We start from the raw sequence: 17,763 nt of genomic DNA on the forward strand, positions 1-17,763 counted from the left end.
ATAGGCTGTGCTGGCGTGTGACTCTCATTCCCCCACTGGCTGACCTTTATTGTCATCGCCGCCAGCGCCCCGGGCAGGAGGGCAAAGCAGGGGACAGCACAAAGGTTCCTGGGCTGGGAGAGGGGCTCAGGGCCAGGTCGGCAGACAGAAGAGATTAATCCCCTCAGCTCAGCACCTGGGAGGCTGCAGCTGGACCAGCGTCCAGTTTGGGAGAGAGATGGACGAGCTGGAGGTGCTTGGAGATCCTCAACATCCTTGGAGATGCTCAACAGTCAACAGGGCACAGCCCTGAGCATCCTGATGGGATATGGGGTTAGCTGGGCTTTGAGCAGGGCTTTGGGCTGGGGACCTCCAGAGATGCCCACACACCCCTAAATCCTCCTGCGAGTCTCCACATGCCCCTCCCTGGGTGTGCTCCAGTGGGGTTAGCATCATCCTGGTGGGCATCACGCGTACGCGGGTGGCTGGACAGAGCTCGTGTCACCCCATGGGGACGCAGAGCGGGGTCCTGCCCCAGCGCCCCCCACCAGCCCCGGCACTCACCCAGGATCTTGCTGATGCTGGAGTTGTGCATGTCCGGGAAGGCCTGCAAAATCTTCCTCCTCTCATCCTTTGCCCACACCATGAAGGCATTCATGGGCCGCTTGATGTGGTTGTTGTTCCTGGACTCGGGGAAGTGCCGTGAGCCTGCGAGGGAAACCCCGGCCGAGGTCAGGAGCCAGAGGAAGGACCAAGCGGGGGTCACACCGCTGTGCTCTCGGACGTCCTTACCGTCCATCTCACAGGTCAACAGAGCCTCATCTGGCCGGTGGGCAGGGGTGTCCTCCATCCGCTCCTTCACTGGGGAAGAATCAATCCCGATGTGGTCCTGCAGGAGAGCGGAGAGTGAGGAACCAGCTCCAAGGCAGGGAGACCCGGCTCTGGGCACCAGCGGCGGGGTCAGAGGAGGACAGTGACCACCCGGCAGCCATCCCTCACCTTGCGGTAGGCATTGCTCAGCGATCCCTCCATGGCCCCGCTGTGGCCGTGCAGCAGCTGCCGCGCGTCCTGGATGGCTTTGGTGATGGCATCGCCTTCGCCCAAGAACCCTGGCAGGACACCGGCATGGGCACCCATCAGCACCAGCGCCCGCCCCTCTGACACCCTGCAGCACCCCATCCCACCCCAGCAATCACAACTGCGTGCCCCGAGGGGGTGGCACAGAGCAGGTGCCCACCCAGGCCACCCCAGGGAGCAGAAATGTCCCCCGTCTCCAGGAGGTGGCCAGGGGAGGACATGGGACCGTCCATCAGTGATGGTACTTGGGAACCCACCCAGAGGCAGGTTGGACGGGCTGGTCTGCAGGTCCCTGGCGGTCCCGTGACTCGGCGTGAGGGACTGGCAGCCGCTCATTTTCAAACTGGGCGAGCTGGAGGCACTGGGGAGGTCGGAGCCTTTGGGTTTGGCCGTCAGGTTCAGCGGCTGCGAGGTCTCCTGCGGCGGAGGGGAGGGAGGGTGACGCACAGACCCTGCAGCACCCCAGCCCAGGGGATGGACGGTGCTTCGGGGCTGTACCTGCATCTGGAGGTGGCCCGAGCCGGCGGGTCTCTTCAGCGTGGAAGGAGGGGGGCTGTGCAGCAGCTGCACCGGGTAATCCACTGCGGGGAGCAGAGGGAGAGAGGGGTTGGGGGGGGACAAGGACACCCCACAGGGCTGGGGCAATCCTGGGGGACCCCGCTCACCTGGTTTGCAGGGGATGGGCTGGATGGGCAGCGCCAACTGGGAGTCGGGAGCGACGGGGAGAGGCTGGTGGCTGGGGGTGAAGGCGGGAATCATGACATAGGGCATGTTGACCTGCTGGAGGGAAGAGGGGGACAGAAGCAGAGACCAGATAACCGCTGTGGGATGCTGCAGGCAGGTGCCACCCCTTTGTCTGGCCCCAGGAGGGGACACGAGCCATCACCCAGCGCGGGAAGGGGGACGCGGGGAGGTGTCCCTCGCCTTTACCTGGATCTGCTGCTGCAGCAGGTTGATTTTGTGCTGCTGCTGGATGAGCTGCTGCTGCTGTTTGGCGATCTGGCAGAGGGGAGACAGCAGGGCTCAGCGGCATCAACGGCAGTGCCGCGCTGGCCCTGGTGAGGCTACGACCTGGCATGAGCTGCCCAACACCGGCACAATGGACAAGGGGTCTGCAGAGAGTCCCAAGGTTGGGCAGGGGGTGGCCGAGCTGTCCCTGAGCCAAATCCCGGGGCACGGGGAGCAAAACGGGCTGGGAGGGACGGTGTCACCCCCACTTGTGTGTGCCAGGGGGGTCATCCCTGCCCTTAGCACCTTATGGGCCATCAGAGAGGGAAAATAGGTGTTCAAAGAGCAAAGAGAGCACAGTCAGGAAGGACGCAGTGTGGTTTAATTATTTTAAGGAGTGCAATTCCCATCTCCTGTGCTCCTGGCACAAGGAGCAAGATGGGGAGTCTTTGGGAAGAGCACAGAAAAACAGGAGGGTTTTTGGGCAGACAGCGAAGTCCTGCTGCTCTCAATGCCATGGCCACCTCCCCACCATTCCCAGGGGAACCCTGTCCTGGTCCCGCGCCCGTGGTCAGCAGATCCCAAAGGGATCCCCGAAGGGCTGGGTGGTCCCTGGCAAACGCTTCCCTCGAGCAGATTGCCCACAGGGACCTGACCCCACCTGCTCTTGCTGCTGCCGTGCCAGCTCCATCTGCTGCTGCTGTTTCTCGAAGAGCATCGCAGCCATGTTCTTCTGCTCCGAGTGGGCCGTCAGGAGCTGGTCCCGCAGCGTGGACAGCTGGTTGATCATGACAAGTAACTGGAGCTCCTTCTCTGCCAGGCTCTCCTGGGTTCCTGGAAGAAGCCAAGCGGCTGCGGGTCAGAGGCTTGGGGAGGGTGAACAGCATCATCACCACCATTGGGTGCTGGTGGGCGATGCAAAGACCCCCCGTGTGCTGAACCATCCCCTCTGTGTAGTCAGAGGCAAGCTTTCATCAGGGATGCTCCCCCCCCCCCCCAAATATCAACTTAATGTTTTGGTTAAAAAAGCACAAATCCCTATTAAATCCCGATTTAATCCCTGTCACACACACTTGCAGGCACATCTCCCTTCCTACTTGGGTGGGAAATGCCGTGTTTGGAGCCCAGCCTGCCTGGGCACAGGGCAGAGGAGGGAGGACAGCGGAGGTGGGTGGCCAAGGGGAGACCTCACCCTTCACTTCCTTGGACTCGGCGGCATTTCGGCCCAGCAGCTGCTCCTTCCAGTCGCTGGACAGTAACTTCTCGATGGTTGGCATCACTGTCCATGCCGGCAGGCACCGGGGTCAGCAGAGCAATGGGAGGGAAAGGACAGCCAGGTGAGCACAGCCCTAAGTTCTTCCCTTCCACAGCTCTGCAGAAACAACGAGGGGCCTGAAGGGAGCCGGGGGGGGGGGTCCCAGAGGCCACTCAGAAACCTTTCTTACCCTCCTTCAAGTTCCTGTTGAAGTCCAGCTTCTCCTGGCCACTGACAGCTGGCTCGAAGGCAGAGCGCCTGGGCTCCAGCGCATCGCCGGCGGGCGAGCAGGACTCCTGCAACACACACAGCGTTACTCAGCATCCGCTCCCGCAGACAGGGACAGCCCCCGGTGTCGGGGCAGGAGATGCTGGGCTGGTGGGATGCTCAGAGCTGGCCCCACTGGTGGGAGATGTCCAGAGCTGGCCCCGCCTGGCTGGCTGCTGGACCACACGCTCTGCCAGGCACATTTCCCCCAGCCCAGCCTGAGAGCATCTCTGCTCTTCATGCTGGAGCAACTTGTTTGCTGGAGGTTTCTATGATTTATTTAGACTGCCCACCAGGTCCAGTGTCTGTCACAGCCGTGGGACCCACCTGTGGCAGGGCCTGGGGGTCGGTGCCCTCCCTCGGCGGTGGCCCCGGTGTGTCGTTGGGACGGGGCTCGGTGCTGGGGGCAGTCCCCGGCGGGGACTCGTAGCCGCCCTCCTTCTTCTCCTCCGTCTTGATGGTGCAGTTCACCATGCTGCCCGCTCCATCGAGCTCCAGGTGGGGAGAAACGGGGCTCCTCATGGACATCCTGCAGGGTGGCAGGACCATCAGCAGAGCCATGGGGCACCCCCCCGCCACGGGCACCCCCTTTCCCAGACTGGCCCCATACTGGGGTGCCCTGTGCTGCTGGTTTTTCAGGAGCAACGGTCTTGCTTTTTGCCATGGCTTGGCGAAGCTGAGCTCTTGTTCCTGGCTTCCTAAGCTCAGGGGTTTTTGCAGATTTCGGTCTCAACGGCCAGAAGCCCCCAGGGAAACAGGCCCTTCACACTTTGGGCTGTTAGCAAAGCCCTAAAGAAAGCGACCCAGAGGCATGGGATTTCGGGCCAATATGAGCATGTGCTTCATCCAGCAGCCTGGCAGACAGCAGCCCGAGGCTCACCGCGACAGAGACCCCTGCCAGACCTGGCCCAGCACCCCAGCGGTCCCCGGCTCTCAGCTCACGAGCTGCCCCCCCCGCCACCCCAAGAGCCGTGCCTAGAAAGCCGGCAGGGTGGCAGGCAGGTTTCCCGCTCCGATGGGAAATGGAAATCCTGCCCCGCCGAACAATGGCTGGGACGGCCACCAGAATCGCTCCTCCGGGAGTCCCCGGCACGGTGCGGAGCTGGGACCGGCCGAGCCCCAGCCAGGACAAGGGGCCGGCCCCGGGGAACAGCTCTCCCCAACTTCACCAGCACGGCCGCTGGTGCCGGTCCCACTCCCTGACTGCGAGCTGTTACGGGGGACGAGCAGTATAACCCATGGGGACCCCAAGCACAGCCAGAGCCGGTATTTTCAACGGGATCTGCCCCAAACAACGTATTGCAGCCGCGTCCCTTGCAAAGCCCCAGCTCTGCTGCAGCCTCCGGTGATGCCAGGGCTGCAGGGGCCGTATCCCCGAGCGAGAGCCGGGCACGCCGGGAGCTCGCCGTGCGTTCAGCGCAAAGGGATCAGCCGTGCGCAAGGGGCAGTGCCCGCCTGCAGCCGTGCTCGCAGGGATCTGCCTCCTCGGGGCCATCAACCCTCACGCTGCACAGCAAGAATGGGAACAAATATTACCCTCCTGAAGGTCGCCTTTCAGGGAGGAATAATGGGAAAAGGAGGCCGCTAAGGAAGGGATTTGCACCGGCTGCTGTCAGGAGCCAGGATCGGGGCTCCGGGACCACAGGGGCTGCCGAGGTGGGAAGGGGCCGTGGTGGGATGGGGAGAGCATCCTGCCCGGGCTCTGGCACCCCACAACCAGGATCCCCGTGCTCTGCTGCCTCTCGCCTCCCCACACCCCGATGGCTCATCGGGACCCCTCTAAATCGGGGCTGGGGGTGGGGGGGCTGAGCCGGGGCTGCCCCACTCGGGGCAGCAATTACATAACAAACAAAGCCCAGCTCAAGCTGCGAATTAATCAAACCGCTGAAAATAAAACCTTCCTCTCAGGAACTTCAAACAAAAGAAACGAAAACAACAAGGCCGGCTGGGTAATGAAAAGCCAGGGCTGTGAATAGGGGACAAAAGGAAGTGGAACAATAGGGTGTTGGACAAAAGCAATAAAGTAAAGGGAAGTGTGACAGCTCCACAATAGGGCACTGTGCGCGCCAGCCTTTCTGATCTTAGCAGGGCTTTTTTTAATCTCGGTTCCCTTGCTCTTCGCTGAACAAACCACCGCACTCGCCGGGCCGGCGGGCTTCCTCCCGGCGTCGGCATCGCCCGGTATCTGCCGCATCCTGCGGCACCGCCCGCGTCGCCCCTTCCTGCCCCCGGCTCACCTTGGCCAGCTCGGCGGCAGGGAGGGCGACCCGGGCACGGCCAGCGCCCGCCCAAAAACCCATCGCCTGCCTTCGACACGCCTCGGCCAGGGAGGAACCGGACACGCTTGGCAGCGGCGTGGTGGTGGCAGGCAGCCAGCGGGAAGCCGTGCCCGTGGCTCTGCCGGCTCCAGTGACCCGCAGAGGCAGGATTTGCCGTGCAAGGCTTCCCCCAGAGCTTGTGCTCTTGGCATGCTACAGGTGGGGAAACTGAGGCACGAACACACGGCGGCTGCAGCACCTCGCTCTGGGCGCTTTCCTAACGCGGGACCTGCAGGTGAGGGTGCACAGCTGCTCCCTCCTTCCAGTCTTTTTGGGTTTTTTTAAAGGCAAAACCCCTGCTCGGTGCATCCCTGCCGCAGGTCTGCTCTCCCTCCCTGCAGCTGGGATGCTGCCCGGCCCCGGGCTGCCCAGGTGCCCAGGGAATGGGACGGCAGCAGCACCACTGCAGCACCGAGCGATGCCTTCGACGCCTTCGGTTTGAGGCACGCACAAAAGCGATGTCCCGCTCCCCCGGCAGGTCACATTTCTATTGTACGTAACCTCCCAGTGCCACCAGAAGTTTACTCTTAAAATGGGGCCGGTACTTAAATAGGGGTCTGTTTGAAAAGGGCCTCATTGTGGATTTATTATACGGTTTGCCGAACAAAAAAAAAAAAAAAAAGAGAGAGAAGAAAAAGGAGAAAACGGTGCCGTTATCTTGTTACAGGGCTGGCTCCCGCGGCAGCCCTGTGCTGCGGGCTCAGGTGCTGGGCTCCGGGGCTGGCTGTGGCAGACAATAGGGACGGGAACAATTGCCTTGGCACAGGGAGTGTAACAGATCTTCGCCTTTAATGTTTCCCACTTAATGCAAGGCGAGGGGAAGGCAGGGAATGGGGTTGGGATGTGACGTGCCAGGCTGGAGGACCAAACCAGACCCACCCGGGAGCCACGAGTCCTCGGTGAGGGACCAAGGACCCCACGGGGCTGCTTCCTCCCGGCATGGCGTTTTGGGGAGCGCGACGGGGGTCTCATCTCACAGGCACTGAAGCCCTAAACTGCCCGTACTGTGCAGACATCAACATGCTCACCTTGCCTCCAAACTCCAGCCCAGCAAGTCCAAGGGCTGAGATTTTCAGGATGGCGACAGCTTTTTTTTTTCTCCATTCGTACCCCCGAACGGCACGTCCTGCAATTCTCCCGGTGGCCGTGCCACCCTTCCTGCCTGCCAGCCGATCCTATCTGCCCGTTTGTGTTGCAGCAGAACAGCTCGAAAAGCTGGGGGGGGGGGCAGGGGGGGGCCTGAGGCACCAGCAAGCCCCCACCCTGCCCGGCACTGCAGCAGCTCGGGGAGCACCGGTGAGATGCCGAGACGCCCCCCAGCACCCAGAACCTCTTCCCGGTTGCTTGTGCAGGCTCTGGCTTTGCAGAGTAGGGAGCTGCTGGCATCTCCCCACCAGCATGACGAAAAGCTGCTCGGCTTGGGACAACGGCACTGCGGCACGACTGCCTTCGCCAGTCCTGGGAGAGGATGCGAGTGCAGGAATGGTCCTGGTCCTGCAACCCTGCCCCGTGCCACAGAACCCCCACCCCGTGCCACAGAACCCCCACCCTATGCCACAGCACCCATACCCCGTGCCACAGCACCCTCACCCTGTGCCGCAGCCCCTGCCTTGGGGCTAATCCTGCCCCTCGACTCAGGCCGATCCCACCCCAGGGGGCTGCGCTGCAAAGGGCTCCCGCAGATGGGGGACTCGGGGAGAGCGGCCGGGGGTTGGCTGGGGGAGCTGGGCTGCCCAGATTTTCGGGCTGACCTTATCCCCGCCTGCCCATTAGGTTGGCTGGGGCAGCAGGGAAAGCCCTTGGGGCTTTTGTTTTCCTTTCTCTCCCCAATTACAGCAGAAAGCTATCGGTTCACGGCTTCCAGCAGGCTCTTCCCTTCAGGAGCCCAGCGTGGTACCCAGCGTGGTACCCAGCGTGGTACCCAGTCATCCCAAACCGAATCCACCCAGCCGAGCAGCACGCAGCCACTCGCCTCCCTGCCGCGTCCTGCCTCCACATCCCAGGTGACCAACCCAGCCAGGGAAAAAACACGCAGGGCAAAAATCCGAAGATGAAACACCAAACAAGCAAACACAACAACACTGATGGGAGCTGGGGCAGCGTGACACCACCGCCACGCACCAGCCACGTGCAGCGTTCGCAGCCCCCAACACCCGAGAGAGAGAGAGAGCAGAGGAAAAAATAAGACACACACGGACGTTTTCTTCTTCCAAGCAAGGCCTGAGGAATCCCGGCCGGCCACCGGGACAGACAATAGCCCATCTCCTGCCAGACGAGCGGGCCGCTTTCCTGCCAGACTTGGAATGTCCTTTTGGGGCCGTTTCCAACCATTTCCGCCCGGCGTGCCTTCGCACATAAAAGAATGGATGGCTTCCTCCGCCACGGCCGGGCAGGGATGGCCAGGGACGGCCAAGGCGAATGGCCCTGGCTGGGGGAAGTTCACAGGGCTGCCATCCCTCCCTGGGGATGCAGAGCATCCCATGACGGTGGGTTATTCCCTGGGAAGGCAAAAGCAGGTGGCCGTGGGGGATGCCACCCCCAGCCATGGATGGACAAGGACCGCCAGCACGTTGGCTACATGCCGTAGGTGAAACGGGGCAGAAAGTGTAAGATCGTGGGGTTTACTGCTTCTGAAAAAGTAGGTTTTAAACCCAAAAGGCATCTGGATGCTGAAGATATTCAGCCTCAGAAATGCTGTCACCATGTGAGTGCCACAGCTCCACATGTCCCTGATGGACAGGAGCTGCTCGGAGCAGGACACGTGTTCCCCATGGGGCTGCGTCACAGGCAGGCACCCACTCGTGCTGCCCCACAAACCAGGATGCTGCAGCAGCGGAAACACTCTGCGTTGGGGGGGGGGGTGCGAGCCAACGCTTTATGCATCCTCAAATGCCGCATTTTTAACATCTTACCTGTCAGTGGCGCTCCCACGGAAAGCCACAACCTCCATCTGCCCAGAAGGCTGCCGAGAGCTCAGGTTGCCGGAAAAGCTGCAAAATCAACGCCGAGAAGGGAGATCTTTGGCAGGGGGCGGGGGGGGGGATTTCGGGAGGCTGATGCCCCGGGGGCAGAGGGGCAGCAGCACGTGCCCAGCAAGCACCTGTGTGCCAAGACCTGCCACGGGCAGGGTGATGCCCACGTGAGCTGCCAGCCACGTCCTGCCCAGCAGTAGCCAATGGCTGTTTCACCATCCCAGACCCCAACCGCCCCTCTCCATCTTGCAAGACTTGAGGTCTCATGGGAAAAGCTCTGGCATCAGCCAGAGCTGGGTTTCCCACTGTCCACACAAAACAGGCCGGGTCTTCGTCCAACCTCCATCCACTATCAGTTCCCTGAAGGCAACTCCTCTCCCCTGACCTTCCCCCCAAGTCCCCTCTGTCCCCTCTCCAACCAGGCGTGGGCCCCCCGTCCTGGTGCCCCCAATGGGAGGATATCTCCCCCTTCGCCCTTGGAAGAGTTCCTATTGCCGCAGCCTCAGCACTGCCACGTTAGGGCTCTTTGCAGGGGGGGAGCATCAATTCTCCATCTACTAAGATGAAAAGCAGCAACGCAGGTCTCCTATTACCACACGGCCCTTGGAAGATCTAACCCTAAAGCAATTACAACCAGCTAGCATAGCATTTACTAATTCTATCCAAAAAAACCCAACCTGACTTCTACAAAGGCCTCCGGGCCACATCCAGGACTGCTAATGAAATGCATATCTCTCTGATGCATGCCGGCAGAGAAGCCCTTCAGAGGTTCAGGGGGGAAATCGAATCAATCCTGCTATTCAAAACTTGAGGAGAGAGAGAAAATAACCCGTATTAATCACTAAATTCATTTAAGTGAACACTTGCAAGACAAGGAGAAAACGATGAATTCTCAGGCTGTGGCAGGGGGAAGAAGAGGAGCTGGGTGGCTTAACAGGATGGCTATACGTCCTCCATCACCAGGAGACCCCAGCTCTGCGCAGATTGTCTCAGAGCACCGGCCGACGGTGACGGAGCCCGCACAGGGTGACGGAGCCTGGACCTGGTGACGGAGCCTGGGCACGGTGACGGAGCCTGGGCACGGTGATGGAGCCTGGACACACGGGATGCTCCAGGTGGGAATGGAAAACAAAGCCTATCATGATAACGATGAGACAAGCACAAGGTATTTTCTGTGGGTACACGGGTCCATTTGCTCCAGCCCTGCGCACGTTTTAACTGGGCCACGTCCCAGCCTCCTACTCCCCCCTCTTACTAAGAATTTCCAGCTTACTGATAATTCTGGTTTCACAGTGCTTCTGGGGCAGGGGGGTTATCACCTTGCTCAGGTTTCTTATGAGATGGCAGAGGGACACATCACTGCACAACGCTTTCCTGTCTTGGCATAAAGGATTACTCAGCTGCTCCCTGCCCGCGCTGTGCCTCCACTCCCCTCCACTGCCTGGCTGTGCCTCTGCAACCCAAAAATCCAGGGATGCCTCCTCTCATGAGCCCGGCCGCGTTAGGATGCAGACGAAAACCAGCCAGTAGCCTTATAACCACAGAAATAATGAAATCAAATACAAAGAGGCGGTCGGATCCTTCCGTGGGCGTAAACTGGCACAGGTCCACCGCCTTCACAGCCACGACCCAAACACATTTTTCCTTTACTGGGATGAGCGATAGGATGGTTTTAAGTAGGGGAAAAATTAAACTGAACCTCAGGTGGAACTTCCTGGCCGCGAGATTTATTAGACGGGGAATGATCTCATCAGGGAAGTGGAGGAAACTCCGTCGCGCTGGAATTATTTAAAACCGTGCAAAGCCCGGAGGAAGAAGACGCGGGAACAATCCCAGCAACAGCCCACGTGATGGCTGGGGACCGCGCTGGTCATTCCCGTTTCCTGGCATCAAGACTAGACAGTCTGCAGGATGGTTTGGGTTTTTTTTCTTCCACTCAGTAAGACATATCAATAAGGAAAAAAAACCTCCTTGCACGGTCTCCGGCTTTGCGGGCAGATGGGTTTCTGGTCCAGGGAAGGTTACGCCGTTGAAAGCATCTTTAAGAAAAGGCCTGGCAGCCCTGGGGGGGGGTGCAGTGGGAGAAGGGGGTGCTCAGCAGAGGGGAGCACTTTGCTCGGCTCTGAGCAGCGGCGCGGGCAGGGACGGACAGGGAAGAATGCTGAAAGAAGAAACTCCCCTTCCCTGCAGGTCTAAACACTCCACAGAAAATCGCCAACCCCACAATCTTAGTATTTTCAGAGATGCCCTTCTTATAGCATCCCTCTCCTCTGCCCTTCCGTTCTTCCCCTGCGTTACAAGCCAACCAAACACAGAAATATCACCCCGTATTAAGAGGGAACGATGCAGGGGAAGCGCGAGGAGGGAGGAACTCTGAAGAACTGGTATTTACTCTTTCTTCACTTTTTTCTGCATCAGAAATAATTTTTAAAACAACTTTCCTCCCTTGTGCAAGGCTTTACAAAAAAAAAAAAAAACAGCAGCAAAACCTGCCTGGCTCGCGGGTGCTGAGCCTCTACACCCAGCACCCAGGGTGGCTGGATCAGGCCCACGGTCCCACCGATGCCAGCAGTGGCCGATCCTCCCCAGGGCGGCGGGTGGTCCCCGGGATCGGGTCCTTGGGGCTGCTCCCAAACCCCCTCCCACCACCCCAGCACAGGCATCGGCTCATCCCATCTCCCCACTCCCCAATTTAACCGATTTGCATCAAACAATCAATTATGGGAAAGAAATTAAAAAAAAAAAAAAAAAATTCAGCAAACCCAGAGTAATTAAAGAAAGATCCAGCCCCGCGAGCAGGAGGCCAGCAGAGCCAGGAGGCGAAAGACGGGGACAACTCACCCAGCCCCGGCGGGATGGCACGGTGATGCCGGCACGGCACGGCACGGCACGGCGAAGGAGCGCGGTTAGCGCATCTCCCTCCTTTTCTTCGCAGTTTCTGTCCTCCCCTCACCCAAAAGCGGCCCTCGGGCTTATCGGGGAGGCCAATCTCGGTGTCGTTTTTGTGTAATTTCACTCACTCAGCGTTTCCAGGCAGAGCGGAGCGCACGTTTGACTCGGCTGCTTCGTAAACAATACTTTCCTATTGCATGATGGAGGGGCGAAGACATCTGACCCTTTTCCTCTCCTGCTTAGGAAAAAAAAAAAAAGACATGGGGCTCACCCGCCTCGCCAGCGTTCTGCCCTGCACCTCCCGGGGCTGCAGGGAGGGCAGCACTTCCCGAACCCTTTTTCCACACACTACGCCACGGGGGGCCCACGGGTGAGGTTTGTGGCACGCAGGATCGGGTGCTATTCTGGCACAGCCCCGTGGTCCATCCCAGTGACATCCCATGCCATCGGCTGCTGTCTACGGCATTTAACACCTTCCACTAATGTCTTTTTTTTTTTTTCCCAGCCACCCCCAGGCTTTGGGGGGAGCTCCTCTTTGTGGGGGACCCCATCCCATCTTATTTGCACTCATGTTCTCCTGGGTGAGCCAAGCACACACATGAGCACCGAAAGGATGCTCGGAGCCAGCCCCGGTGCCCCTCACACATGGCACCCGAGCCCGCGGTGGCAGCCAAAAGTCATGGGGCCGCGCTTCCGCCCGCAGTGCCCCACACCCCGCAGCCGGCAGCGCCCCAGAAACCTTTGGGGTCCCTTTGCATGGGATCCTGAGCTGCAGCAAACAGGTCCTTACGCCCGAGCTGTTGCACGCTTGGACACGGAGGCACAAAGGCTCCGCGGGGCCACTTTGCCCTCTCCAGCTGCTGCCCAAATTTGGGGCGGGGGGAGCTCCAGCTGCTGGGGCCGTTTGACATTTCAGCAACAGATTATTTTTTTTTTTGCTGGTGTGACAGGAGCTATGCCTCAAGCCAACGGGGCCATCGTCAACCTCCCTTTGAAAGAAAAAGCAGCCTGAAGGACGGGCGCTCGGTGCCAGAGGCTGTCCATCATCTGCCCCAAACCATCACACCCGCGCTGACGGCAGCCCTGACTCCGCTCCTGCTGTGCTTCGGCTCAGCAGAGTCATGGCTGGCTGGGTCTGGATGAAGACCCCCAAGGAAAACGCCTTTGGCCTGACTTCTCCCTCTCGTTAGTGCAAGCCACAGTCACTTTCACGGTGTTACCCCTGATTTAGGGTGCGGATTCAGGCTCCCGTGTTGGCGGCTCGGGAGGCGGCTCACCCCCCCCATTGCTCTGCACCCCGTGGGAGAGGCAGAACATCCCCCAGCAGCAGCGATGGGGCTCACAACCCGCATCGCCTCCCGGAGCCGGCGGTCACGTTAACGGGGCAGGACTCACATTTGTGAGAGAAACCGCTGGAGGGAGCAGAGTGGGACTCCGGTTCCTGCCATTTTTATTGCTACCGTTGCTTCGGCTCAGGGAGAGACCCTGGGCTCTTGGAGGGGGGTAGGGGACCCCCTGCCACCCCATCCCGCTGCAGCACCCAAGGGATCCAGCGGCAGCGACCCCCAAACCATGACCATCCCGCAGGGCTGGGTTTGCACCTCACCCCTCCTCTCCCCTCTTTCTTCGGAGGAACTAAAGCCCATGAAATCCTGGTCGTGCGAGCAGCTCCCGGCCAGGCTCCTCTCCTCAGGGAGAGCAGAGGGATTGGGGAACAAGCTTTTACTGGCCCGCTGGGATAGTTTTCATTGCACAACAAAAACACAGCACAGACAAGGGCAGAGGCGCTCCAGCAAGAAGCTGACAGCCCTCCCCGTTTGCAAGGGGGTGTCCAACTGCCCCCAGCCAGCCCGGAGCTCCCCGCGTCCCGCAGCACACGCCAGCGCACAAGGGGCTCTTTGTGCTCCGTGGCACCTGTCCCCCCCCGCCTCGCATCCCGATTCCCCAGGGGTCCCCCGAGCCTGCTCCCTCCAGCCAGGGGCTTTGGCAGCTCCTGCCTCCACGTGCCGCGTCCCGGCGCGCTCGCCTGCACGGCTTAGCGGAGCTGTGGGCAGGCACAGTTGCTCTGCCTGCACAGGCGCGCAGGCAGGCACACGCAGGCAGGCGCGCGCAGGCAGGCACACGCAGGCAGGCACACGTGCCCCGCTGTGCTGCACACCCGTTGTGTGCCGTGGGCTGGATCTCGAGCGGCACGGGGAGGACGAGAGGGACCGGAGGCGTTTCATGCCGCCCTGACAAAGTCACACGTGGCTGCCGGAGCCGCGCAGCTGCTGGGCTGCCGGCGCTGGGAGCCCCGCGGGGAAGGGTCAGCCTTGCTTTGCCCCCCTAAATGAAGGAAGGAGGAGGGCTGTACGGCACCGTGGGGCTGTGGTTTGCAGCCCGAGGTGCTCACGGGCAGAACTGGCTTCAAGCACTCTCAGGGCTCCTGCTGCGTGTTCCCCTGGGCTGCGCTACAAACACCAACAGCCACGGCCAGTACGCAGCCCCCAGTACCAGCTTCACTTGAAAACACACACACACACACGCACATGCACAACCCCCCCATTGCAAAAATCTGTGTTCCCCAACCCAGGTCCCAGGATGGACCCAGTGACCCGAGGCAACACAGCGGGAAGGACTGGGCACGCGAAGCCCAAAGGCCAGTGTTGCACCTGGAGACCCAAATCAGAGCCGAGAGCCTCCAAGAAAGGTAAATAACTGCTCTGCCTCTGCCCACGCTGCTGCCTCCACAGGTACGGATAGGTCCTCCAGCCTGCCCAGGCATAGCCCTGGGGACCTTCCCCAAATTAACCCTCCAGCTCCTGAAATCCCCGCGTCACGGCAAGAAAAACGAGCAGGAAAGGTCCCGCGCAGCTGCTTCTCCCGCTCGGGAATTCACCTGCAGAGCTCCCCACGAGCGGCAGCACCCGCACAGGGCCACGCAGCACAGATGGGCGAGGATGGCCCTGCCAGCCCTGCCCGTCCCTGCCCATCCCTGCCCATAAATCCCCTCTTGCAGACAGGCACACTCGTGTGCAAGCCTCTGCCCCGGGGGGACTTGCTTTCCGGCTAGGCGTGCAAGGTAGAACAATAGGGCCAAGCCCTCTATTGTTCCAGACAAAAGATAAGCCGGGATCTGGCATTCCCCTACGCCCTCGTGGGCGGGCGGGCAGGCAGGCAGCAGGCAGGCAGGCAGGCAGCAGGCAGGCAGCAGGCAGGGCTGCCTCCCTGGGCCAGGGCAGAGGGTTTTCTAAACCCTTCCCACATCAGCTCACCTTTAGCAGGTGAACCAGCGGGGCTGCTGGGGGGTGTGTGTGTGGGGGGGTGTGTGACCCTCCTGCCCAGCTCAGAGCTTGCACACCCATGCACACACACCTCAGCCCCACAGCCACGCTCACTCTGCCCTGCAGGCTTTGTCCCAGCTCTACGTTGTCCCCAACTTCTCCTCTCTGCATCCCACGGGGACACGGTTGGGGACACGGTGGGGACAGAGCACCCTGCCAGCCGTGTGGCGGTGGCCGGAGGGATGTGGGTTGCCCAGCACTGGGGACTGGCTCCCCAGTGGCCTCGCCAGCCAGTGCGGGGAGCAGAGCAGACGTGCAAGCCCAGGACTGACGGCTCTGCGCACCCCGGCACGTCCGCTGCAGTCCAACCCGCCCCATCACCTAGCTCAGCTTTTGCAAACAAGTGGTTTTCCAGGCTCTGAACAAAGCTGCAAACCGGCGCCGTGCTGTGCTATCAACGCCCAGCCAGAACAAGGGAGGAAGACTACGGGGGATGAGGGCTGCTCGCTGCAAACCCACACCCATCCAGGCACCGAGGCAAGAGCCGCACAAGGTGACAACACCGGAGGTGACTATTGCTGCAATGGGTGTAAGTACAGCAGCGCGAAAAGCCCCGTCTGTGCTGGGAAATGCCCCCGCTCCCTCCCCACCGCGCTGCCGGACGGGGTCTGCCTGGCCCTGGCACCCCAGCGCCGCGTCGCCCGGCCGTGCTCGGCCCTGCCAGCCCTGCTGAATCGCACAGGATGACTTTTATGGCCAAAAAGTTTTGATTTCTGGCTCTCGCCTGGCAGCGGCGTGGGCCCCAGCGCTGCGGCGGCGGCAGAAGCGGCTGTGGTGCTGGCGATGCCATCGGGTATTTCCATCTACCTGCTCCTACAGCTTCTCGTCCTTCTCCTGTTAGACTCTGGCTCAGCCCAGCTCGTGATAACCCCATTTTGCACGGGCAAAGAGGATCAAATACCCCCACCGGGCTCGCTACTGCTCCACGTTCTTTTAATTCTCTTTGCTATATTTAATTTATAATCTTATCCTCTTTCCTCCCAACAGACAATGAACTGCCACGAGCTGCCTTCACCAGAGAGAATTAAAAAATAGTAACTCAGGCCAGCAGATTTTGGCCCGGGCTAGTGGGTGCTCGCAGGGGTCTTCCAGGCGGCTTTAACGATGAGCCACATTATCTTGTTCCTCTCTGATAAGACAGCCGGGGGTACGTGGGGGGAGGCTTCCCGGGCTCTGCAGCCACCAGACTGCATCTTTTATACCGGTCACACGCCTCGAGCAGGCCTGGGTGGTAATGGAGCATTAAATTATGGAGAGGCAGAATTTCAAATATTTCAGATCCATCTCCCAATTTGCATTCTTCAGCTGAAGGGCTGCAAGCAGGAGCGGGACAAGAAGGCAGGGAAGGGAGCTTCCCTCCAGTACAGTGTTTGTAGAAGTGGCTTTCTCCTTGAAAAACAACATATTTGAGCTAAAAGCAGCTGCAGAGCCGCTCGGGGTCCAAGGTGCTGGCAGGGTGCTCGGAGGCGAGGGGACGAGGCTGTTTCAGTGGTGCCCCTATTGCTATCCTCCACTTCAACCATGTGCTCCAGCGCACTTGTATAAATGCTTTGTTGAGGCAGATTCAGCTGCTGCATCCCCTACTCATATTTTTTACTGACCCACCCAAGCGGCGGGGCCGTTTCGGGGTCCCCCACGGCCAGCCGTGTCCCCCGCACCTCCCCAGCCTCTCTCCCCGCCAGCGCCGAGCTGGTGGGACTGGGCAGACCAAGGGCTCTTGTTCGGGGCTGGAGCGGTTCCAGCTTGGGACATGTGGTCCTGGAGCAGGTGGACACGGAGTGGGAGGCAGGGAGAGAGGGAGGGCTTCCAAGCAGCAGAAAACTTTCCAAAAGTTGATGCCTCGGACCCTGCCAACTTTCCCCGCGCTGGAGGAGCCCACGCACTTCTCAGCCGCGCGCGAGCAGCACCCAGCCACGAGGAGCTCCCCGGGAGCACGGCTGGGCCGGCGGCAGCTCTGCCCAAGGGAGCAGATTTCACTCCTGAAGTTACTCCTCAAATGGCGTGGGATGGGGTAAAGGCACCGAGATATTTCCCAGCTGAACTGCCATATGCCGCACTAATTTATTTCCCTTTTGCATGATCGTTACTGGGTTAAAATGGAGTGGAAATTAGTGATGCATCGTGCAAAACTTTTGCCTGCCCCCAAACCTTCCTCCCCGCAGTGCAATGAAACCAAAACCTCCCCAAAGTTTGCGAAAAAATAAAGCAGCAGAGCCCAGGATAGCCCAGCCCTGGCTGGTCAGGGGTGGCCACAACGCTGCAAGGGACCCTCAGCCGGGGAACACCCGACCCCGGGGCTGCCCGTCTTTCTGGGCTCTCCCTCCCGCCGAGCACAACTTCTCCATCAGCCCTGCTGCCAGACCAGGCTGCTGTCAGACGCACAAAAAGAGGCAGTTTTGACCCATCGGTATTTTCTAGCTGAGGGAAAATTAAATGAAAATATTTCATCACTAGTCCCCAGTTAGTTGCGATGCTACGTTCAGCAGCACAGCCGCAGGAGAGAACAAAAGAGGCCAGCCGGCTTTCTCCACGCATCCCAGGCTGTAGGTAGCAACTATCCTGTCTGTGAATGGATTTATTTTTTTTCAATAAATGTATTTTTTTTTTTTTTAGGAAAATAAGCAGCACGCATTTTATTAGCATGGCTGGGAACGTCCAGGGGATAAAACCAGAGCAGAGCTGTACTGAGAGCGCGTCCCTACGATCGGTCGCAGCCGTCTGTTAAAGGTTGT

The 17,763-nt window shown here is 60.1% G+C and overlaps 1 protein-coding gene across 11 annotated transcripts in view; it reads right to left on the minus strand.

Annotated features, from left to right (window-relative positions):
• Positions 1 to 17,763, minus strand: part of SOX13 (SRY-box transcription factor 13) — a 40,060-nt gene that overhangs the window by 2,019 nt on the left and 20,278 nt on the right. For 3 of the 11 annotated variants that reach the window (XM_075775634.1, XM_075775632.1, XM_075775630.1), the window contains exons 2-12: positions 3,854 to 4,055; positions 3,450 to 3,555; positions 3,197 to 3,283; positions 2,666 to 2,838; positions 1,987 to 2,055; positions 1,722 to 1,836; positions 1,555 to 1,637; positions 1,314 to 1,473; positions 979 to 1,088; positions 772 to 868; positions 544 to 687 (exon numbers count right to left, since the gene is read on the minus strand). In XM_075775634.1, the coding sequence (XP_075631749.1) occupies positions 544 to 687; positions 772 to 868; positions 979 to 1,088; positions 1,314 to 1,473; positions 1,555 to 1,637; positions 1,722 to 1,836; positions 1,987 to 2,055; positions 2,666 to 2,838; positions 3,197 to 3,283; positions 3,450 to 3,555; positions 3,854 to 4,054 (1,345 nt within the window). In that variant the 5' untranslated portion in view covers position 4,055. Of the gene's footprint in view, positions 1 to 543; positions 688 to 771; positions 869 to 978; positions 1,089 to 1,313; positions 1,474 to 1,554; positions 1,638 to 1,721; positions 1,837 to 1,986; positions 2,056 to 2,665; positions 2,839 to 3,196; positions 3,284 to 3,449; positions 3,556 to 3,853; positions 4,056 to 8,756; positions 8,835 to 11,657; positions 12,951 to 17,763 lie in introns of those variants that run through there. The other 8 variants (XM_075775626.1, XM_075775625.1, XM_075775628.1 and 5 more) reach the window with 6 other exon arrangements.

This window comes from Balearica regulorum, chromosome 25 (genome assembly GCF_011004875.1).
Source record: "Balearica regulorum gibbericeps isolate bBalReg1 chromosome 25, bBalReg1.pri, whole genome shotgun sequence".
Lineage (NCBI taxonomy): Eukaryota > Metazoa > Chordata > Aves > Gruiformes > Gruidae > Balearica > Balearica regulorum.